General features: G+C 45.6%; 1 protein-coding gene across 1 annotated transcript; it reads right to left on the reverse strand.

The window, feature by feature from the left end:
- Window positions 1-1,382: 1,382 nt before the first annotated feature.
- On the reverse strand, window positions 1,383-25,595 carry LOC124717342 (cuticle protein 16.5-like). Its single transcript, XM_047244172.1, has 3 exons — window positions 25,444-25,595; window positions 4,377-4,553; window positions 1,383-2,055 (listed from the first exon to the last, which is right to left on the reverse strand). Exons 1-3 carry the CDS (start codon window positions 25,453-25,455, stop codon window positions 1,567-1,569), a joined length of 678 nt encoding a protein of 225 aa, XP_047100128.1. The 5' UTR covers window positions 25,456-25,595; the 3' UTR covers window positions 1,383-1,566.

Here is a 25,595-nt window from a genome sequence, read left to right on the forward strand (position 1 = left end):
TCGACTAATGTCTAAAGAAGTGCTGGAGGGAGCTGAGGCAATGAATCCGTAAGAGTACGAGGGAGTGGAGATCTCTTCTGTACAGCACGTTGCAAGGCATCCCAGATGTGTTCAATAATGTTCATGTCTGTGGAGTTCGGTGACCAGCGGAAGTGTTTAAACACAGAATAGTGTTCCTGGAGCCACTCTGTAGCAATTACGGACATTGTTGTCCTGCTGGAATTGTCCAAGTCCATGAGAATGCACAATGGACATGAATGGATGCAGGTGATCAGACAGGATGCTTACGTACGTGTCACCTGTCAGGGTCGTATCTATACGTATCAGGGATCCCATATTACTCCAACTGCCACGCCCCACACCTTTACAGAACCTGCACCAGCTTGAACGATCTCCTACTGACATGCAGTGTCCATGGATTCATAAGTTTGTCTGTATACCCGTACATGAGACCTGAGTTTCTCCTGGCGTACACAACTTTCATATAACTTCCGGGAATTCAGCCAGGTAACACCTGGCCGCCGATATTTCGGCGGGAGAACACCCCGCCATTTTCAACGCAAACTACAGTTTGCCTTGAAAATGGCGGGGTGTTCTCCCGCCGAAATATCGGCGGTCGCTGAAAGTGTTACCTGCCTGAATACCCGGAAGTTATTTGAATACCCGTACACGTCCATCAGCTCGACACAATTTGAAGTGAGACTCGTCCCACCAGGCAACATGTTTCCAGTCACCACCAGTCCAATGCCGATGCCCATATTGATGACGTTTCGTAGAATGGGTCGCACGCTGACGCTTGTCGATGCCCCAGCATTTGAATTTGCGGAAGGGTTGCACTTCTGTCACGTTGAACGATTCTCGTCAGTCGTCGTTGGCGCCGTTCTTGCAGGATCTTTTTCCGGTCGCATCGACGTCGCAGTTTTGACGTTTTACGGGTTTCCTAATACCCACGGCACAGTCGTGAAATGGTCGTACGAGAAAATCCCCACTTCATCGTTACCTCTGAGATGCTGTGTCCCATCGCTCGTGTGCTGACTGTAACATCAAGTTCCAACTCACTTAAATCTTGATATCCTGCCATTCCAGCAGCAGTAACCGATCTAACAACTACAGCAGACACTTGTTGTCTTGTATAGGGCGTTATCGACCACAGCGCCGTATTCTGCCTGTTTACGTATCTCTGTATTTGAACTAACATGCCCATACCAGTTTCTTTGGCGCTTCAGTGTAGAAAACTTGTTGGTTCTGGCTGCTGTTCTGTTGCCTTTAACTAGCTCCATTTTTTTTATTTTTTTTTTATTTTTTAGATATGCGGCATACTCTCAACCAGAAACTTAGACAGTGCTTCGATTACATGATGGATGGAAATAACGACTACAGAGTTAAATATCAAATAATTGTTTATTTCATAATTATGATGTGATTTTCATTTTTTTTTTTACATTTATGATTTCCTTGCGACCAATGAGGGTGCATATAGCGTGTCGTTGCGAAGTTAATGATGTCGCGTGCCCAGTAGTGCTGGGGAGGGGGGGGGGGGGGGGGAGGGCGGTGGAGTGGTGCGTCTTAGTGGTGACCGTAGCCGTAGCCGTAGCTACCCAGGCTGTAGCCTCCCAGGCCGCCGTAGTGGCCCAGGCTCAGGCTGGGGGCGGCGTAGCTGATGGCAGGGGCGGCGGCCACCTTGGCGATGGCGGGGGCGGCGTAGCTGATGGCCGGCGCAGCGGCGTAGCTCACTGCGGGGGCGGCGGCGTAGCTCACCGCGGGGGCGGCGGCGTAGCTCACCGCGGGGGCGGCGACAGCGGCCACCTTGGCGACGGCGGGGGCGACGGCCACTGCGGGGGCGGCGGCCACTGCGGGGGCGTAGTGCGTCGTGGAGTAGCTGACGCGGGACACGCTGGAGACGGCTGCGGGGGCGGCGGCGACGGCCACCTTAGCCACGGCGGGGGCGACGGCGACAGCGGGGGCGGCGTAGCTGACGGCGGGGGCGGCGGCGATGGCGGGGGCGGCGTAGCTGACAGCAGGGGCGGCGGCTATGGCGGGGGCGGCGTAGCTCACCTGCGGGCGTCACCACAAATCAGTCAGCAACACTGGCTTCTAATAAACACTGCTGTTGTACTGTACCAGCAACCACATGGCACATTTTACACGAGAGCGACAATTAGTCTGGGATACACAAAGGTATTGTTTCACTGCTTGCTGTGTAAGGCCGTTTCACAACGGGCCACAGGCAAGGGACAGCGCTTCTCGTTGAATCGCAGGAATAGATTTCATATTTATTACATGAATCTCGTAGAGTTCAGGAAATGAATGTCTGCGATGGTGTTAAAGTTCAGATTTGGCACTGACGAACAAGACCGTGAGTACTGTCCTTTTTTTAAAAGATTTGTTCCTGTTTCTCTATTAATTTGGTTCTTTACAACGTTACATTTCAAAGTTCGTTGCGCTGCGCCAGAGAAATGCCCAAAATTTTGAAGCTCCATTTGTACATCGCCTGATTTTAAACACTTAACATGCCCTAGAATTTTATAAGTCACTTATTTGTTCAATTATTAGTCTAGTTGATCATATTATTGATTCTAATGTTAGAAACACCTCAGGTTTTATTGATTGACGACTCCATGGAGTGTCCTGTGCACCACGACCAGATTTTCTGTTTTATACTCTCTGATTGCTATGTGAAAAAATTTTTAACTTCTAGCACTGAGGATGGTCACTAAGTGACCGAAAATCGATTTTGCGGTTAATAAAACAAAAAAATACGACCAATGCTGTCTTTCCTTCTAAGTATACCTCAGGTTTTGTTCTTGGTAATTGTCGTACTTCACTCGGCTGCCACCTGTACTCAGTTTATGTACAGCTGTCACTATCACATTGTCGACAATGCTTATTACGGTCTGGTCTTCAGCAAAAGGCACAGTTGTAAAATTTACATTGTTGAGTAAGAGTGTCGTTTTCAGTTTTGAACCTACTTTTGTGATCGCGTCAGTATAAAAATCGAAAAGTGTGCGATACACTCGTGCGTGGACATACTCGTGTGACCGAATGAGGTGGTTGGTAGTTAGACACAGTGGCTCCGCATTCGGGAGGACGACTGTTCGAATCCCCGTCTGGTCATCCTGATGTCAGTTTTACGCCCTTTCCCTAAATTTCCAAAGACAAAATTCTGGGATGGTTTCCTTGAAAACGGTACAGTACCGATTTCCTTCCCCTTCCTTCCACAATCCGACTTTACACTCTATCCCTAATGACATAACTGTTGACAGTCCGTTTAAATCCAGCCTTCCTTCTTTCCTGTCACTTGTGTGATTCGTTGGACAGTGTTCGCTTCGATTGATTCAACTTTCAGAGAATGAATTTTTATCTTGTCATTCACATACATGGACTGAACAGATGCTTGAGTTTCGTATTGTTCTGTGTCGTGTGTGTGTGTGTGTGTGTGTGTGTGTGTGTGTGTGTGTGTGTTTAGGGCATTTTTATACAGTTAGAATATAAGTTTTATTTCTCGTCACTTTTATGCACATTCGTCTCATACAATTTTACTAGGGGCTTTAAAGACCTTGCAGTCATGGACTCAAACGTATCATCAATATCATCATCATCGTCGTCGTCTCATCAGTGCTTTGAAATTCCTTTTTTTTTTTTTTTTTGAGAGAGTAAGTATTGTTTCGGCAGGTCAGATTCTTCTTGTAGTGTATGAACACATGTTAAATGTCTCGTAGGGCGTTTTGCAGTTGCGTGCATGAATGAAATCTTCACGGATTTCAAGCTGCATCACTTCGAACAGTAGTCGAGCTTTCGACAGCTGTCTCCACCATCGTCATCAGAAGTAAAATCCGGACCTGCTACGAACTTCTTCTCTTGCGTGCGACACTGCACCCTCTTTGGAAGGATCCAGGCGCTGCTGTCCTGCCTACGTAAGCGGAACCTCATGTCAGCCGCGGCAGAAAGTGGTTTCCACTCCTAATGACGATGGCGAGGACAACTATCGATAGTGGGAGTGTTTTATTCGAACTGACCGGGCCTGGTAACCGAGAAGGTGTTTTTCGGACATATAAGACGGATAAATTAAGCTTTCTTCTTGTTTTCACTTATTTGTGTAAGTCTAAAACTACTGTCTGAATATAATCTTCTCATTCTGAATCCATGCTAGGCGTATGAAATTCGTATGTACAGTTTTCAAAGGTGTTCCATTCATCCAACTAGAAGGGCTAGAACTGTACGGAAGTAAAAGAATGTGCCAAATTAGAATAGACGTGGAAGATGTTATCAGACTGGTGGAAAGACTAATGAGTTAATGTTGGTATTCAGTTTCTACTTTGAAGTTTCAAGTAATCGTGACCGCCACACGTGAGAGATGGGTGTCAGGTGGTACTCACTGCAGGTGCCGCGTACGAGATGGCGGGCGCCGCTGCGGCGATCCCGATTCCGTGACCGAATCCTCCGTAGCCGTAACCTCCGTAGCCTCCGTATCCCAGACCCAGCAGGCCTCTCTTCTCCTGCTTCTTCTCCTCCTCAGCGCAGGCGATGGCCGCGAGGGCGACGACGAAAATGGCCTGTGGACAGAAGAGGGATCAGTCTGCGTAGTGGGTACAGAGGCAGAGGGCCATAATACAATGTTACTTACAAAAAGAAATATCCAATTTCACACATTTTTTTCACTGAAGATAAACTGGATGAAAGAAACCTACATGGGGCATACAGAGGGAGGCAGGAAGTCTCAAAGTCTACAAACCTTACCAACTTATATTCTGATGAGCCAAAACATTATAGACCCCCCCCCCACACCCCCCCGCCCCTTAATAACAGGGCAACGGCCTTGCCGCAGTGGATACACCGGTTCCCGTCATATCACAGAAGTTAAGCGCTGTCGGGCGTGGCTGGCACTTTGACGGGTGGCCGCCATGCGCTGTTGCCATTTTTCGGGGTGCACTCAGCCTCGTGATGCCAATTGAGGAGCTACTCGACCGAATAGTAGCGGCTCCGGTCACAACGACCGGGAGAGCGGTGTGCTAACCACACGCCCCTCCCATTCGCATCCTCAACTGAGGATGACGCGGCGGTCGGATGATCCCGATGGGCCACTTGTGGCTTGAAGACGGAGTGCTTAGTGCCTTAATAACGCATTTGTCTGGGTTTGGAAAGCAGTGTAGCAGGAATTCTGCGTGACATGCACTAGTCTTGGCAGCTTTCCACAACTATGGTGTCAGTACGATATTACTGGCAGCTACGATATTACTGGCAGCTGCACTGAGATCTCGAAGTGTCGGGCGATGTTTACCAATGACACCATACTACAGCCAATAGAGATTTCCGTGGTGAAATGGTTGAAATGGCTCTGAGCACTATGGGACTTAACATCTCAGGTCATCAGTCCCCTAGAACTTAGAACTACTTAAACCTAACTAAGGACATCACACACATCCATGCCCGAGGCAGGATTAGAACCTGCGACCGTAGCGGTCACGCGGTTCCAGACTCAAGCGCCTAGAACCGCACGGCCACACCGGCCAGCTTTTCCGTGGTGCAGAGCCAGCGTTTACTGGTATATCGAGTGGCATTTTGTGTTGGACCCAGACGAGTTTCGCTTCTGTGGCGGTCAGAACGATGCCAGCGTGTCCGTACACGACCTGGTAAAACGCCACACGAGGCAGCGATTTTTGAGACGCGTGTCCGCCCCCGGTAGCTGAGTGGTCAGCGCGACAGACTGTCAATCCAAAGGGCCCGGGTTCGATTCCCGGCTGGGTCGGAGATTTTCTCCGCTCAGGGACTGGGTGTTGTGTTGTCCTAATCATCATCATTTCATCCCCATCGACGCGCAAGTCGCCGAAGTGGCGTCAAATCGAAAGACTTGCACCAGGTGAACGGTCTACCCGACGGGAGGCCCTCGTCACACGACATTTCATTTCATTTGAGACGCGTATCTGTCGAACTCCTGGAATTGTAGGGAGAGCTGTTGCATGCGACGACAGGACTGTCATGGTAATTGTTGCGAGAAGGCAGAATTCTTGCCAGTACATAGTAAGAATGGTTAACCCTGTTGTCCAGAGTAATAAATGACACTTTTCAGCAGGATAATGCAAGACCCAATATTTCAATTCTCGCCGAAAATGCCTTGAGGAATGTACGGATCCTGGAATAGCCTGTCAAGTCAGCTGATTTGCCACTCATATATCAACATCTACATGTACGTCTATACCCCACAAGCCGCCTTACGGTGTGTGACGGAGGTTACTTTGGGTCCCACTGAGACTTCCCAACTTTCCTGTTGCAGTAGGGAATGGCTCGCGGGAAGAACGATTCCTGGCAAGACACTGTGTGTGCTGAAATCTGTCTGATTTCGCCTTCACGGCCTTTTAGCGAGATACACGTAACAGGAAGTAATGTACTGGTCTAGTCTACTAGGAACATACGCTCTCGGAATTTTGACGGTAAAGCACACGGCGATCCAGGACGCGTCTCTTGCACTGGAGATGGCTGAGCCTCTCCATGAAGATTTCATGCGAAGATCATGTCCCAGAGTACGTACACTTTTGTTCCAGACTCCAGCCAGCAGTCATCAACAGTTGATGCGGCACGTGTTTCAGAAGTAGCGAGAAACTCTTCGAGATATCATTCGGACTGTGTGCTTCGTGCTCGTGTGGGTCACGTCTTATACTAGTGTTGTCGGTGCTGATCAGTTCCAGGATGAACTGAAAGTTCAGTCATTTAGTACTCGTTCTGTTGCGAATATCTCCGAAAAGTTTGGTAAGTATTGGTCTAGTGCTTCATGACGTAAATGGCCAGGAAGTGCGTATAGGGAACCCGTGATCTGACGTGAACGTTTCAGTCGATACTAATTCCTGGTTGACCAGTACGTGCGAGGCACGAGGTTCAAACTGATTCTGTCTCATAACATGCTACTGGCTGCCGCTCCAACGTTAGTGGTGCTACGTGGGAAATCCGTGGTCTCTCCAAGATGGAGTTACGCATATTAAATTGTTCATCAGATATCATCGAATCCTTTTATTCTTTTAAACACAATAGTTGACACGTTTGTATGTTAGAGGAAATGAATAGAGAAATCAGTCGAGTGCAAGGAGTAACATTCAGCTATATATACAATCTGCAACACCACAATTAAGTGCATGGCAGAGGGTAGTTCGGACTGCGGCACGTATTAGGATTACTTACCGTCCCGTTAGCCTAAGGAGTGCGGAAAGAACGATTCCTTAAACAGTTCCGTGCGTGGTGTAGTTAAGTTTGTCTTAGTGAGGGACATGTAGGGAGCTGTGGTATATTCCTAGATTCTTCACTTAATGCTGGTTCTTGAAACTTTTTAAGTAGTCTTTCGCGGGAGTCCGAAGCGCTCGATAAAATCTCGTGAGGATGCACTTCTGTTGACTGTGTTGGTCAGCGAACTGTTTTGGTACCCACCTCTCACACAGTTCCCGGAAACATAGTGTTTCAGTAATGGTTTCATACATTTTCCAGCGTCTGTCATACACCTGTGCACCTCCGTGACCCTGTCGCCTCGGCCAGACAAACTTGTGACCATTCGTGCTGTCCTTTCTGTAGGAACAATATTCCCTGTTAGTCCATTTTGATATGGTTTCCTCACATTTGAGCAGTATTCCGGGATGAGTTGCACGATTGTTCCTAGGCTGACTCCATTTTCCCAGTATCCTCCCAATGAATCTAAGTCTGCCACCAGCTTTCCCTGCGACTGGAACCTTGTTATTATTCTGTGACGTAGTTGGTAAGGTGAGATGTTCCACGAGGCTTTTTGTGGATGATGCTATTTTATACACACGAGTACAACGCTAGAGAATTGTAGCGAAACGTAGGACGACCTGCGCGGATCGACGCTTGGTGTATGAATTGGCACTTGACTCCCAGAGTAAAGAAATTTAACGTGAAACTTTCCGGTAGATTAAAACTGTGTTCCGGACCGAGACTCGAACTCGGGACCTTTGCCTTTCGCGGGCAAGTGCTCTATCATCTGAGCTACCCAAGCACGACTCACGCCTCGCCCTCACAGCTTCATTTCTGCCAGCACCTCGTCTCCTACTTTCCAAATTTGACAGAAGCTCTCCTGCGAACCTTGCAGAACTAGCACGCGTGAAAGAAAGGATATAGCGGAGACATGGCTTAACCACAGCCTGGGGGATGTTTCCAGAATGGAAATTTAACGTATTGCGCGTGAATCGACAGAAAAACACGTAATTTTTGTGATTACCTGATTCCAGAACAATCACTGGAAGCTGTCATAGCCACAAAATATGGAGGAGCGGTTCAAAGTGGAACGACCGCAAAAAAATGAATCACATCTAAGGTAGATATCAGATTGAGGATTCGTTGGGGGGATTCTCAGGAAGTGTAGCCCCACCTACCAATGAGGTAGCTTACAAAAATCTCGTTCGACTGATAGCTTGATATTGCTCGTCAGCCTGCGATCCGTACCACACAGGACTGATGAAGGGAAACAGAGAATATCCAAAAAAGAGCAGCGCGTTTCGTTACAGGTTCACCTTGGAAGCGCCGAAAGTGTTAAGGAGATGTTCAGCGAACTCCAGTGGCAAACACTGCAAGAGAGGCATTCTGCATCATGGTTAAAGTTGCGATCCTAGAAGAGTGTACAGATACACTGCCCGGAAAAAACAACTGCAACACCAAGAAGGAGTTGTGCTACATAAACGAAAGCTGGTAGGCGTCTTTCTACTCTGAAAAATTGTATCTATTCAAATTACGCACAAGCCGCATAAGGGTGGCGATAGTAACGGCACTTTAAGGATGCAAATATGGTTTGCTTTAAATAGTCGCTGTAAACGTGACCTTTGAGACTGGACGTGGTGAGTTACTTTTTATTTCTTTATTTATTTATTGTTCCGTGGGACCAAATTAAGGAGAAATCTCCATGGTCATGGAACGAGTCAATACATGAAATTATAGCACGATAGTAGAAACAGATATAATGAAATATAAAAAACATATTCAGGCGACAAGTCGTAAGTTTAAATAAAAAAATCAACAATGTAACACTGGAATTTGCTTAATTTTTTAGCTCTTCTAGGAGCTCCTCGACAAAATAGAAGGAGTGAGCCATGAGAAAACTCCTCAGACATAAAAGACTTTGGGCTACTGTTAAGATTTTTGAGTTCTTGTGGTAGCTTATTGAAAATGGATGCAGCAGAATACTGCACTCCTTTCTGCACAAGAGTCAAGGAAGTGCATTCCACATACAGATTTGATTTCTGCCTAGTATTAACTGAGTGAAAGCTGCTAACTCTTGGGAATAGGCTAATATTGCTAACAACAAACGACATTAAAGAAAATATGTACTGTGAGGGCAATGTCAGAATTCCCAGACTATTGAATAGGGGTCGACAAGAGGTTCTCGAACTTACCCCACATATAGCTCGAACAGCCCGTTTTTGAGCCAAAAATACCCTTTTTGAATCAGAAGAATTACCCCAGAAAATAATAGCATACGACATAAGCGTATGAAAATATGCGAAGTAGACTACTTTTCGTGTTGAACTGTCACTTATTTCACGTACTGTTCTAATGGTAAATAAAGCAGCATTTAGTTTCTGACCAAGATCCTGGACATGGGCTTTCCACAACAGCTTACTATCTATCCGAACAGCTAGGAACTTGAACTGTTCCGTTTCGCTTATAATATGCCCATTCTGTCTGATCAAAATATCGGTTCTTGTTGAATTGTGAGTTAGAAACTGTAAAAACTGAGTCCACAAGCCACGAACTTCTTTCATGAACTACATTATTTGATACTGTTTCAATATTACACACAAGATCCTTCACTACCAAGCTGGTGTCATCAGCAAACAGAAATATTTTTGAATCACCTGTAATACTAGAAGACATATCATTTATATAAATAAGAAACAGCCGTGGCCCCAGCACCGACCCTTGGGGAACGCCCCACTTAACAGTGCCCCATTGCGACTGAACATCACTACCACTCTCAATATTGCGGAGAATTACCTTCTGCTTTCTGTTCTTAAACTAAGAGGCCAACCAATTGTAAGCTAATCCCCTTACTCCATAATGGTCCAACTCCTGCAGTAATATTTTGTGGTCAACACAGTCAAAAGGCTTCGTTAAATCCTAGAAAACACATAGCGTTAATCAAGTCTGCATTATCAACATCTCACTGTCTTTAAACGATGTCGTGTAAAGGACAACCAGAAGTTGAATGTTCTTTCTGCGGTATTGCATAAACACTTGGCAGGAATGAAGCCACTGTACATGACTGCTGCCAGCAGTGGCCACGAGAGTGTACTATCGCAAGAAGACCAGGCCTTGGATGGCCACCAGGGAAGTCCATCATGTTCGCCGTATGGCTCTGACACATCGTACTGCATCAGTAGCAGCAATTGGAGCAGCAGTTGGCACCACAGTGACATAACGAACCGTTACAAATGGATTACTTCAGGGACAGCTCCGCACCCGACGCCCTACAGCGTGCATTCCACTGACCGAAAACCACCGCCATCTGCAACTTCAGTGGTGTCGAGCAAGACCTCATCGGAGAGCCGAGTGAAGGTCGATTGTGTTTTCTGATGAAAGCTGCTTCTGCCTCGGTGCCAGTGATGCCCGTGTGTTGGTTAGGTCCTGTTGAGGGCCTGCAATCGACCTCTCTGGAAGTTAGACGGACTCGATTAATACTGGGCCTAAGCCTGGAGTTATGGTCTGGGGTTCGGTTTCATAACCGGCCGCTGTGGCCGAGCGGTTCTAGGCGCTTCAGTCTACAACCACGCGGCTGCTACGGTCGCAGGTTCGAATCCTGCCTCGGATATGGATGTGTGTGATTTCCTTAGGTTGGTTAGGTTTAAGTAGTTCTAAGTCTAGGCGACTGATGACCTCAGATGTTAAGCCCCATAGTGCTTAGAGCCATTGAACCATTTATGAATCGATTTCATATGACAGCAGGAGTACTCTCGAGGTTATTCCACGCACGTTGACTGCAATTTTGTACCTCAGTCTGGTGATTCGACATCTCGTGCTGCCATTTCAGGAGGTGTTTTCCAGCAGGATAACGTTCGCCACATACTGCTGCTGTAGTCCAAAAAGTTCTACCAAGTGTAGACATGTTGCCTTTGCCTGCTCGATCATCGTATCTGTCTCCAAGCTAGCGCATATGGGACATCATCGGACGAAAACTCCAGCATTGTCCATAAACAGCATTAACCGTCCCTGTATTGACCGACCAAGTGCAACGGGCATGGACTCTATCCCACAGACTGACACCCGGCACCAGTACAACACAACGCATGCACGTTTGCATGCTAGCAGTCAACAGCCTGGAGGTTAAACCGGTTAATAACGTACCAGAGTTTCACATTTGCAATGCCTTCTGTCGCGCTTACATTAACCAGTAATCTTACAATGTTAATCACTTAAGTATGTTACCTAGATGATTGTATTCCTAATATTACATTACTCTATGTTAATTATTTTTGTTGCTGAGACTTTTTTTTCGTTAGTGCATGTTTCGTCCTGCTACAAACGTCTCGCGAGAAGACCATGAAGTTAAAATTAGAGAAACTGGAGCACACATGGAGCATTACCAACAAGTGGCACACAAAGTACCCTCTGCCTCACACTGGGAGGTGGCGTGCGGAGTATAGATACGGACATCCGTACAAAATGTTACACCCAGGAGTTTTTATCCCTCGACTGATTCCCTTTTGTGACTCAGTGATGCTGTAATCACGTTTATTGGCTTTGTGAATTACATGCTTTTACATATCTAAATATTTAAAGCAAACAGCAAATATCTACAGCGCTTTGAGAACTTACCGACGTCTGTGTATTTGTGCTGATTTTTCAGACGGCACATCACTGGAGATATAACAGGAATCGAGACGCAGAAATTACGAAGACCGTCCTTTTAAAAGTAGAAAGCTTGCTTCTGAGTGGTATGAGTCGCGAAAGAACGCTCCGATGTAATTTGCTCTTAGTTGCAAGTGAACAAAGTGCAAGTTTGACAACGTCTTGTCCACGCAACACTCCAAGTGTCGCCTGACCAGTGTTAGGAAGACGCTGTGAAATATTTTCCTTTCTTCCGAATGTCGTGTCTGGGAACTTGACTTTTTCATCAATATTTTCATCAGAGCTGTAGCCGCAGTACTTTCGGCAACTGGTAAATATTTACTGTAGTATAATGTTTTGCACCACCTCACCCGACAATGGGATGTTTCAACACGTCGCTCGTTACACAAGGATGACAAATTGTAGATCAACAGGAATTTACGATACTTGTTGTCTACCTTGACTAGCGTTGTAATGGTACGGGCTGTTATAGCATAATATCTTGAATTTAATTCTTTTATGGCTTATTAAGCTAATCTATTGTGGATATTTCAGAAGTAAAGTGTAGCGGCAATGTCAGATCTGAAATCGAAAAACAGATACTGTCAGCCAAAAAATGCAACCGTTGCGTCTGAAAACAGCAGAAATGAGATGCTATTCAGGAGAATTACAATTATGACATGTAAAGTTTTAGTGAGGTCGGTGCTAGTATATCGTGTTTGTAACGTAGACATTAACGACGTTCGATGAAGAGCAACCTGGTATATCTAAAATAAAGATCTTGAGACAAATACTTGAGCCGGAAGAAGAATATGGTGTCCGGAAGAGGAAACTAAACTATGAATTATATAAAATAGAATCATAGAATATAGAGACTAAACTATGAATTATAGCCTGGCAGAGGCTTCATCAAACCACCTTCGAGGAGATTTCTCCTCTATTCCACTTTCCAAAAGAGCACCGGAAAAACGAACACTTAAATTTTTCCGTGAAAGTTCTGGTTTCTCTTATTTCATTGAGGGGGACTTCAACAAAATATGTTCGCATGAGGAGGAGAAAAAAGGTGATTGATATTTCATGAATCCTACCGCAACAAAAAACGCCTCTGTTTTAACTACTGTCCCCCAGTATTATATCTGTGAGGCACTCTCCCCTACTTCGCGATAATAGGAAACCAGATCCCCTTCTTTGAACCTTTTCGGTGTCCTCCGTCACTGCTTTCTGACGCGGACCCCTCGCCCGGCAGTAATACTCCAGAAAAGGAAGGACATGTATCTACATCTAGTCCGCAATCCACCATACGGTGCGTGGCGGAGGGGCCTCGTACCACAACTAGCATCTTCTCTCTCTCTTCCACTCCCAAACAGAACGAGGGAAAAATGACTGCCTATATGCCTCTGTACGAGCCCTTATCTTATCTTTGGTCTTTCCGCGAAATGTAAGTTTGCAGCAGTAAAACTGTACTGCAGTCAGCCTCAAATGCTGGTTCTCTAAATTTCCTCAGTAGCGATTCACGAAAAGAACGCCTCCTTTCCTCTAGAGACTCCCACCCGAGTTCCTGATGCATTTCCGTAACACTCGCGTGATGATCAAACCTACCAGTAACAAATCTAGAAGCCCGCCTCTGAATTGCTTCTATGTCCTCCCTCAATCCTACGTGGTAGGGATCCCAAACGCTCGAGCAGTACTCAAGAATAGGTTGTATTAGTGTTTTATAAGCGGTCTCCTTTACAGATGAACCTCATCTTCCCAAAATTCTACCAGTGAACCGAAGACGATTATCCGCCTTTCCCACAACTGCCATTACATGCTTGTCCCACTTCATATCGCTCTGCAATGTTACGCCAAAATATTTAATCGACGTGACTGTGTCAAGCGCTACACTACTAATGGAGTATTCAAACATTACGGGATTCTTTTTCCTATTCATCTGCATTAATTTACATTTATCTATATTTAGCTGCCATTCTTTACACCAATCACAAATCCTGTCCAAGTCATCTAGTATCCTCCTACAGTCACTCAGCGACGACACCTTCCCGTACACCATAGCATCATCAGCAAACAGCCTCACATTGCTATCCACCCTATCCAAAAGATCATTTATGTAGATAGAAAACAACAGCGGACCTACCACCCTTCCCTGGGGCACTCCAGATGATACCCTCACCTCCGATGAACACTCACCATCGAGTGTAGGCAGTCTCTTTACTAAACCTATGGCATTACCAAAGTGTGCTTCGCTTTCGTCACAATATCACCTATGAGATCGTTCCAGCTCAAATTACTTGTAGTTGTAATCCTTACGTATTTGGTCATTATCGATCCTTACGCCACCTCAAGCGTCGCTTAGCAATGCTGCATTCATACGATGGGTTTTTGAGGGGTTGGTCCACTACTGTACCCCAATGTCCTTAGCTCCATACGCACAGTCATTGTGCTAGGCGGTCTTTGGTAGAATTTCGAAATTTACGAGTGATTCCTTCTGCTGATATCATGTGATTTTTGGCATTCACCATCCGCAGTGCCCAACGGTCCTGTCGGTCAGTACGTGAGGTCGACTTGAACTGCTTTAGCTGTGGTTGTTCCTTCACGTTTCCAATTCACTGTTAAAGTCACATCAGCAACAGGTGACTTGGGCAGCTTTAGAACGATTGAAATGTCCCTGATGGATTTGTTACTCAGGCGTTATCTTAGTCTATGTTAGAAGTAACTGAACCCTTCTAGCTGACCAGTTCTGCTGTTACCGTTTCTCTACTAACAAAACAATACTCCCTTTCTATTGGAAGCTCCGTTTGTCGTGACATCTAGTGGTTAGTTTCACATTACATAGGGATGTTCGGATACTTTTGATCGAATAGTGCAGAATGAGACACACAAATTAGCGTGCTTAGTGAGGCGTGTAGAATGTCATTTTCGCTTGCGCAGTTCTCGACTAAAAGTGTAATTGGTAATAAAAACGTTCCCTCTGCCACCCACCGTACAATGGACTGTGGAGTATATATATGTATACGTAGCTGTAGATGGATGAACAAGCTGACGTATCCAGAGCGGCAAGTGGAGGGACAAAACCGAATGCATCGGGCGCTATGTTTTTCTCGGGCACGTACGGACCTGTTACGAATGTCTCGCAGCGGAGCGAAACTGTGTCGTAATGCGAGGGGAAGAGGAAATTCCTTTACAGCGTGTGCGACCGAAACACAGCTCACGTACGTCGCGCGGTTTGCTTTATACGGACACAGGCTGTCCGACGTAACGGGAGCGTATGACGCAACAGCACATCTCGCGTGCGTCCGTCGCCGATACGCAGTGAGACAGAGCAGAGAGAAAGGCACATTCTGTCTGCCATCTGCTCAGTGTGTGTGTGTGTAGGTGGGAGGGTGTGTGTAACTGCCTCTGTCTCTCTCTCTTTCCCCCTCTCTCCGCAATGCAATCTCTTACTGCGGTTACGCTTGGCCGACCTCATACCTGATTTGAGACACAGATACGCCTCGCTAGAAATAAGCAGTAGACACTGCACATTCGTCGCAGCGCTGTACTCGAGAATAGAACGTAAAACTACCCAAGCGAATCGCTTTGCTAGTATTTACCGCTAAGTTACAACCCACCAGGGACGCACTCTGTCTTGCACAAGACGTCTTAACACGGCACGGATCCTAGCAAAACAACGGCCATTGACTTTCTCGTCAATCGCGGAACACTGCAAGCCGCCGAAATGAAATGTCACACAGAAATGGCGGAATTAATTTTAACTATCTAAAGGGTGAGCAAAAAGTTTCCGTTCGAAAACTGCACAGTCCAGGATCGATATGTCAATCAGGTTAAATCGCCGTGAGCACTGAAGGCAATCATCCCATCGAGGCACCAGGTAGAAGACACTAGTTTGGTGAAATACCGTGTCCTCCTGTGTGAAGAAGTCCGTATATCCTCGTCCGGCAGGACTCGCCGACCATTCAAGTGACGGAATGCGCGATAATCCCTTGGGGAAGAGATCAGGATTGTAGGTTGGGCTCTCGAGCGTCTCCTAAGTGAATTGGTGTAACTTCTGCGCTACGACATTTGCGATATAGGGACATGCATCGCCACGAAGCAGCAACGCTCCTTGTCCAGCCAAGAAAAGAATACCAGCACGTTGATCCTATTTGGACGCATTTGGTAATAACGTCGCCATAGTTCACGTTTCCCCACTTCGCGCGCACACGACGGAAACGCACTAATGCCACACCAATCCCTTGTTTACATGTCTGTGCTTATACACCAGAATCGGTGTCGTGCTAATTTGCATATACGCTGCAACAACACCCTCAGCCGGAAATTTTGTAATCGGCCCTGATGTGTACCCCAAATTCAGTGTGAAATATTGTTTCTACAGATGTTGTTGTGGTCTTCAGTCCGAAGACGGGTTTGATGCAGCTCTCCATGTTACTCTACCCTCTTCGAGTAACTACTGCAACTTACAGTCTTCTGAATCTGGTTGCTATATTTATCTCTTGGTCTCTCTCTACAATTTTTACGCCCCCCCCCCCACTTCGCTATGACACTGAATTGATGATCTCTTCATGGCTCAAAATGTGTCCTATCGACGGATCCCTACTTCTAATCAAGTTGTGCCTCATTGGTTACTTGATCTACCCATCTGCTCTTCAGGATTCATCTGTAGTAGCACATTTCAAAAGCTTCTTTTCTCTTCTTGTCTAAACTGCCTATGATCCATGTTTCACTTCCATACATGGCTACACACCACGTAATGACCTTCAGAAAAGACTTCCTAACAGATGTAATCCGCTGCTACAGATGTAATCCATTAAATTTCCATTTAAGTCACAAATATCACACACTGCCCATCATTGTGGAATAGTATGCGCATGATTGGACATGGAACATTCTGCTGTTAATAGGCGTATATGACCCAAGATGAGGGTCTGTGGCTTTTCCTTCAAGATCACCTGATTTCAACCCTCAGGATCTTTATTTCTGCTGTCATCTTACGGTCATCTTAGATATAAAGCGCCCAGGTTGGTAGGTTGACGAAATGGAGCAGCAGATTTTTCAGTCTTGCCAAGATTAATGAGATGAGGTGGAGGTGATTGAAAGAATTCGTAATTCATTGCTGAGATGAGTGGATTATTGCGAGGACAACAGTACTGCACAACCTGTTTAACTGGTGCTAATGAAGAATAAAATGGTTACAAAAAAAAAGTGTGTGAAATCTTATGGGACTTAACTGCTAAGGTCATCAGTCCCTAAGCTTATACACCACTTAACCTAAATTATCCTAAGGACAAACACATACACCCATGCCCGGGGGAGGACTCGAACCTCCGCCGGGACCAGCCGCACAGTCCATGACTAAAATGGTGACATATAATTTGCGTAAGCAGCATTGTATTTCTCATTAAGGTGGATCACGTACAGGGAGTCCGAAATAAAACTTGCCCGCAGCTCAAGGTAGGCAATCCAAATTACATCTTCCCCATCTGGAGCAGGCAGTGTAAGTTAGGTTGCATATCTTAAGGTGCATTAATTATTTTTCGGGCTAGTTTTATTTCGTCCACCCTGCATATATTTCAGATATACTCGCATATATCCGCAAGTCCTACATATTGTCCAATACCACCAACCCACCATTAGCTGCGTTTTTGTTATTTTTGGAATCCAGCAAAGAGCGTTCTTGCTCCATGTATCGTCGGTTCGCTTGGCATGTCCCCACCATCTTCATCTGTCATTTTCATTATGGTCATAATTACATCTTCCATTATTGAAGTATTTGCTTCTTTCCTGGCTGTGTCAGTAATTCTCACCGAAAGATGATTGGTTTCAAAATTGCTATCAGGGCAACCTTCAGATTTTCGCATTTGACGTCGACGTCTCACTACCATTAGTCCAAACTTATAATACGTACTAATAGTAGTGTTTTCATTTTCAGGTGTATTGGATGTTCAGTTCTGAAAATGCTCTTTTGATTTAACAGACCCGCTACAGGTCAATTTTTTTCTGTTTATTTCTTTCACTGTCTATATATAAATTGTAGAAATTCAAGTTCTACAATTTTCAACTTTTCTACAAGTTCTTTGCATATTACTGTGGAGATATTAGAACCGATTTTCAGGACTATCTCAAATTTCTTGTATTATTTTCATCGATTTTATGAAATTTATATGTACTTCGGGCAAACGGTACAGTTACAATAGCAAGAAAGGATGATTCACGTTCCATTAAAGGGTGCACTTGCTTCGATTTCCCACTCTAAGGGCTTCAGAAATTACTCTAGCATTGCTGAGAATAGTTTTGGTGATTTGGGATCTCCTTACCTTTCTCTTGGTCCGACTGTCACTGTCCTGATGGAGTCTAATGGACACTGTAGCACTGACATATCAGCCTTCCGAATAATAACATACTTTGATTCAGTGCTCTGTTTCTCAAGAGCTGTTAGCGCAGACCAGCAATCTCCCTGCATCAATTCCTCCAAGAACTGAACTACCATGTATAAAAGACATTGAAAGTATGTTTGGTGGAAGCCGCAAAGTGCACTCACTATAAAACACAGGATGATTATAGTGTAATTTGCGCGCCATTTTAAGAAAAAAAGGTTTTTCATGCATTTTCTATGTATATGATGCCATATATCCCGAACTATGTGTAGTACAATGATATAATTTTTCAGGTGAAATCTGTGGTGTAGGTGGATACTCTCTGGAAAACGCGTAAGCAAACAGAGTCAGTTACAAAGAAGTAATTAAACGTCACGCTGATGCTCAAGTTTTATTGCGTGAGTGGCGAGAAGATAGTAAATTTAAGGTTCGAAAGTACGTGAATAGTTTGTTGGAAGTCGCGAAGTACTCTCATTCTCAAATACTTTATAAATATCATCTGGGCAATTTGCGCGCCATGACGTGTGCATTCTTAAGACATATACACATTTTCTAATTTTAATACCTGACTTACTGTGTTAAACCTTTAACGCAAGTTTACGTGTCTTAGTAGATTATGAGAGCGTTTTAAATTTTCAAATTTCGTCAATAATTATATGAAATACTGGAATCAAATTTTTGTTGACCCTAACAGCGTTAGACAGGCAACCTGCAATTGCAACTGGGTGACAGTTTTAGCCGTTTAGTGATACTGATTTCGTTAGACTTGCTCAAAAATTTGCAAGTCTCTTACGAAGAGGTAGTTGATACACGTTGGACCATTGTATGATTTGCTTCATGACTTTCAGACCACCTCATTGTGGTATGCCCGTTGTTCAAAGGCAGCTCCTTCACCGGATTAAAAACCCAATACTGAGTGTCCAAATGTCACGGGGAGCCCTACCCGCAGATGCGCCATGTACTGGCGCTCGTGTCGACATGGTATCTGAGCAATCTGTTACACCTGGGTCTAGAGTGAACGTGGCGTGTGTCGATTATCGGTGTAAGGCTCATGGGTCCACGGGATGTTCTAAATTACGCAAGAATTCGTGTTTCCGAGTCAGCAGTGTCTAGGTTGGATATTCAGAGTCACAGTGACAGTATTTCCCCATGTGTAAACTGCCATACACAACGACCGCGAACGTATGACGTCAGTTACCCTCAGTGCCTGTGGCGCGGGTTACAGCACGTGACGCTGCAGGAGCGCCAGCGGCCATTTCCAGGGGGGAGTGAGTAACTATTTCCGGTTTCAAGATTCTTTAGATACGTGCAAGCACACGACAAAGTTAAGATCTTCAGTGGATAGCTTTGCATTGACACAAATGTTTCTCATGGGCCCTGCACGGAGCCGGGCTTTCTACATCTACAGCTACATCCATACCTTGAGTACCTCTATCGGTTCTCCCTTCTATTCCAGTCTCGTATTGTTCGTGGAAAGAAAGATTGTCGGTATGCCTCTGTGTGGGCTCTAATCTCTCTGATTTTATCTTCATGGTCTCTTCGCGAGATATACGTAGGAGGGAGCAATATACTGCTGTTCTCGAAACTTCAACAAAAGCCCGTACCGATCTACTGAGCGTCTCTCTTGCAGAGTCTTCCAATGTAGTTTATTTATCATCTCCGTAACGCTTTCGCGATTACTAAATGATCCTGTAACGATGCACGCTGCTCTCCGTTGGATCTTCTCTATTTCTTCTATCAACCCTATCTGGTACGGATCCCACACCGCTGTGTATTACAGGAAAGGCGACTAGTGTGACGTCACAAGGTCGTTGTGGGGCCCGTATTTCTCGTGGGCCCCAACCTCTGCCATACGGAGCTATACAGGACAATGGATGGTCTGCACTGGATCAGCCACGGCAGATCTGAATATGGGGCGTCAGGAACGTATTTCTTCTACTGTACAGAGCTAAACGGACCACGTATACTTCAGCAGCCGGTGACCGACATACAGTAGCACAAAAACTGTCGTAAATTCTACAGGTTGTCCGTGACAACAGCTTAGTATTTCCAGAATGAGATTTTCACTCTGAGGCGGAGTGTGCGCTGATATGAAACTTCCTGGTAAATTAAAACTGTGTGCCGGACCGAGACTCGAACTCGGGACCTTTGCCTTTCGCGAGCAAGTGCTCTACCAACTGAGCTACCCAAGCATGACTCACGCCCCGTCCTCACGGCTTTACTTCTGCCAGTACCTCGATGGTAGAGCACTTGCCCGCGAAAGGCAAAGGTCCCGAGTTCGAGTCTCGGCCCGGCACACAGTTTTATTTTGCCAGGAAGTTTCAGATTAGTATTTCTTACAAATATTCCCATTTAATTTCAACGAGCATCTCCATTACTCTTTCGTATAGCCTATATCGAACTGTTGCGGTATGTTTCAATAGACTTAATTGGAATAATTTTGAAAAAGTGTGGTTCATCTGAAGAACACTAGTCCGACCCATTCTTCACTACTACTCGAGTGTTTGGGAGCCACATCAGGTCGGATTGAAGGAAGACATCGAAGTAATTCAGGGGTGGGCTTCTTGGTTCCTTACCAATAGGTTCGAACAACATGCAGCTATTAAGGAGATTCTTTGGAAACTCATATGGGAATCTCTGACAGAAAGGTGACATTCTTTTTGAAGAATATTACAAAGAAAATTTCGAGAACCGGCATTTGAAGATGACCGCAACGCTTCCACTGCCGCCACCGTTCATTTCGGAGATGATAAAAACTCTAAACTCTGCCAGAACAGGTCTCGCAAGACCCAGCGGCACCGACCGACCGCCGTGTTATCCTCAGACCATAGGCGTCACTGGTTGCGGATATGGAGGAGCGTGAGATCAGCACACCACTCTCCCGGCCGTTGTCAGTTTCCGCAATCGGAGCCGCTACTTCTCAGTCAAGTAGCTCCTCAGTTTGCCTCACAAGGGCTGAGTGCATACTGGCTGCCAACAGCGGACAGTCACCCACCCAAGTGCTAACCAAGCAAGACAGCACTTCGGTGATCTGACTGGAACCACTGTGGCAAGGTCCTTGGCGCCCAGATAATAAGATAAGATGGTTCGTACAGCGGCAAATAGACAGTCGTTTTTCCTCTATACAACACCGTCGAACAACGCTACAGTGCTGTCGCCCCCACGTGATTAATGGTTTCTGTATTCTGGGCGCATCAGAGGAATTATCACCCATCTTAGATACACACAATACTTGCGTTTATGTCGAACATTCGCCGTCCACTCTAAAGTACCTCTTTACATTAGTCATTGCTCCTTCGGGTAAAAAGTAAATCTTTGAAGATACTGCACAGTAGGATTCGACTTATAGTATCTATGGGTGTGGTAACATACCAAAGTTAAGGGCATGACATAAATAAAATAAAATAGTTTGAATCCCATGGTGAAAGACCGGGATTATAAGTACGTGTAAGGAGTTCGCAGGGAAACTTCTGAAACATAGTCGAAACAGCGTGGCGGGTCCACAAGTTGCCAAGGTTGTTTCGAGTACGCTACAGGAGTTTCGCTGGTAAGCCCTGACACTTCCTCCATATAGTTCCTTTCTCTCCCCATGCGACTTCCATATTTTTGGAGAGCTGAAGAAAGACGTTCGGTGGCCGTCGAATTGCTTCGCACACCTGGGTACAGTAGTGGTTCCGAAGGCAACTGCAAACATTTTTGCATGACCGTCTTGTCTCACAGTGAGATAAATGTGTTAACAGTTGTGGCAGTTACTTTTGAAATAATAAACAGTTTCCATCTGACTGATTCTTATATTTTAGTAAATCATGCACTGTGGGCAAACCGGAGAAAAAGTTAGAGGAAACGTTTGGTTTGGTACTATAGAAGGATTTTGAAAATTAGGTGGACTGATAAGAAGTGAGTGGATTCTTCCAAGAATCGGCGAGGAGAGGAACATACGGAAATATATGGGACGAAAAAGGGACGTGCTCGGTAGTTAAGGGAGCTGTAGAGAATAACATCTGTAGGGAACGGCACTGGAACATTTCCTACAAGTGATTGAGGACATTGGATTCAAGCGCTAATCTGAACTACTTTGCGCAAGAGTGGAATTTCTGGTGGGCCGCATCAAACCACTCCAAGGAGTGATAGACTAAAAAATATCCTTTTTACTGGGGTTACAGCTTTGTCCGTAGTTTCTCACTACTCTTCCATTATCCTCGTTTATCGCGGGGACGCAGAATTTGTCACCAGAAGCCTCTTAATAGCCCCCAGATAGGAACGTCCCCTGGTGAGATGGTGTCGTCAGATCTCAGTGGATGGCCGACTAGGCGTGACAGAGCGTCCTCAAGAAGGTGGAGCGCCGCGGCGCGACGTGCCTGGCGGTGCATTTGCTGCGCCTCGTTGGTTCCGTCGTTCACGCACCACTGGTCCGAAAACTCGCCACTGCCGGGTTTTATGTGACGCGTAAACACACGTGGAGCGGAAACGCCAAGTTCAAGGGCTCTCAGCGGCAGCTCCGACAACTCGCCGTTCGATGGATGTCACCGCGCCCAAAAGTTGGGCGCAAGCAATTTTCTTCGGCAAGAGTTGCGTTTTGGTTTCCCGGCCTATCGCTTCCTGTAGCCGCGCAAATTCATTAAGTCGCAGGGGACCTGCTTTCCGCACGTGTATCGATTTGCGCTCAGTTATGCTGCTCCGTTTAGCCATATTCGCTCAGAAAACAGCTGCTTGTTCTATCCCCCCTTCTGTGGGCGGGAGAACTTTCATAGGACTGTGTAACACATACAGTGGCAACGCCCCTGTTAATTTTTACTGTACACGGCGAGGATATCATCCCAAGTGCAAGTAATTGACACTTTTTAAAAACCACATCATATGAAAATGGTTCAAATGGCTCTGAGCACTATGGGACTCAACTGCTGAGGTCATTAGTTCCCTAGAACTTAGAACTAGTTAAACCTAACTAACCTAAAGACATCACAAACATCCATGCCCGAGGCAGGATTCGAACCTGCGACCGTAGCGGTCTTGCGGTTCCAGACTGCAGCGCCTTTAACCGCAGGGCCACTTCGGCCGGCCACATCATATGAAGACGAATAGTACAGTTTATATTGATCTGTAAATCATTTTTACGAAAGGGAGCTTGCATACGTCCTTAAATTGCAGTAATAACAAAAATAAATTACTACACTTGTCATTAAGTTACCCAAGTACCTTCAAAAGTATGTAGCGTCGCGTTACAGAATTGTTTAGCTACAGTTCTTTTGTAACCTAGAGGCATTGAATGGAGATTATTCTTTTTAGGAGCTCGAAATAGCTAATAAATGGTAGAAGGCGTGGCCGTTTGCAGAAAGACTGCACCAGATTCTGTAGACCCCTGTCATGATGTACACACACCTTGCTCTCGGAAATATAAACTGGTATGGCATGTGACCGGCCGCTGTGGCCGGGCCGTTCTAGGCGATTCAGTCTGGAACCGAGCTTCTGCTACAGTCGCAGGTTCGAATGCTGCCTCGGGCATGGATGTGTGTGATGTCCTTAGGTTACTAAGGTTTAAGTAGTTCTAAGTCTAGGAGACTGATGACCTCAGATGTTAAGTCCCATAGTGCTTAGAGCCATCTGAATCATTTTTATGGCCTGTGACACTGGAAGAGTCATGAGAACTGCAGACCAGCTTTATGTACAAATTACTTAGGGTCAAAACTAGAGCCCTGTGGTACTGAACGGGGAATTCACACCCTACGAGACCGTTGAGACGCAGTGTCCTTCAGAGATTGTTCGAGGGCTGACTACGAAAGCGCTTAATGGTGCCACTTATTAGAACTGTAGGTCATCACATTACAGACTGATCTTGTCACTTGGGACTACCTGATGATCCAAACATCCCCTACAAATTCCTCATGTATGTCAGATATGCCCCAAAATATACGATCTTCTTTCCATTACCCTTTGCCCCATCTCGCTTCATAGTCGTTCTTCAGCTCCTAGAATGACAAAAGAGCTTCCCTTACACCCCTTATTATGTAGGCCTTTGGATCTCTGCTGCAGCAGCAAGTATTCTGTAAAATGATACAGTGGTACAGCGGTGCCATTGGCAGCATTTACTGTTAAAAAAATTTTGGTTAGTTGCTTAGGGGTACTAAGTAGAAATCACATTTGAAGGGAAGTTAAAGCAAGCCATGTGCTAAATTTGGGAACTCGCAGCCTGTGAGTTTCGAGATGAGAGACAGTGGATAGAGTGTTCTACTGCTCTCAGTAACTTCCCTGTGTGATAAGAACGATGGTAAGATGCATGAATCGCACAAGGGCAGTACGAAAGTGGTGTGTAGCACATGTAAGAAGACGTTGATGCAGGCAGAGTATGGAGCTCAATGGTACGTCTTTCTGGAAGCTATATTGCTATTCGTTTCTGAGGGCTTGTTACACAGCTCAGTAACAATAAAATCTGTAGAATTACGAATTATCTAAGAGAAGTGGAAACCACCAGAAGCACAAGAAAAGTAAAAGTAATACAACACAAAATGAAGGCCTAGGTGTCAGCATAAAAAGTTGGATGGCAGAGACGTTGCAAAGTGGTTTTTCCCTTCTATGCACCCAAGGCACAAGATATAACAGGGCTACAGTGTCAGTAAAATATTAACTAAGATCAGAATTAGAGTCTGGTGGTATCCTTTTTAAGAAGTGGGAAGCTTCATGCCCGCAGAAGTAGTGTAATAAAAGTAGAGATCGGACATAGGGAAAAGAAGGTCTGTGGTGCCCTTCTGTGAATTCAGAATCTGTGAGAGTCTGGAGCCAGAGGTACAGCAAAGTAATTTTCCTTTATTGGCTCACGTGCTGAATATGGATAGTTGCAGGTGCCTTCCAAGAGAAAAGGATTACAATGCATCTCAGAACATGTGATGGAGTTCCCTGTGGTGCCTTTCTGAGACTCAGAGGCCACAAGTAGCCACGAGTTCAGGGATGTTACCAAGTAGTTGTTCCCACTGATGCACATAACGTTGGGACTCACAGAATAAAAGTAAATAACTCACATTAGTGATAGAAAATATCAAAAATGGCCCATATGGTTTCCCATAGTGACTTCTCTCACAGTGTAAGAATGTTCACTGTGGTTTATTGGAATCTAGATAGAGTGTGATTGAAAAGGACATAGCATGTGTAGTTATGCAGGCCCCTGAATGGAACCCTGTGGTATCCCTCTGTAAATACTGAATCTCCGAGCTCCTAGGGGATTACCAGTGGAGCCCAGTTGTTGGTCGGTGTGAGGCTCACTTACCAGGACCTTCATGGTGGAGGCGGTGGTGCTTGGTTGAGCTGGAGGTGAGTTGGAAGACGCCGCAGGGACTGATGCCAGCGTCCGGCTCGTCGGCCGGTATATATAGTGAGTGGCGGGCGACCCCCACCGCTCGCATCCCGCCCTTCACCGGA

The sequence above is a fragment of the Schistocerca piceifrons genome, chromosome 9 (genome assembly GCF_021461385.2).
Source record: "Schistocerca piceifrons isolate TAMUIC-IGC-003096 chromosome 9, iqSchPice1.1, whole genome shotgun sequence".
Lineage (NCBI taxonomy): Eukaryota > Metazoa > Arthropoda > Insecta > Orthoptera > Acrididae > Schistocerca > Schistocerca piceifrons.

Coding starts and splice junctions, on each gene's coding strand:
- LOC124717342 (XM_047244172.1), bottom strand. Junction 2,056..4,376: donor TCTCGTACGCGGCACCTGCA/GTGAGTACCACC, acceptor TGACGCCCGCAG/GTGAGCTACGCCGCCCCCGC.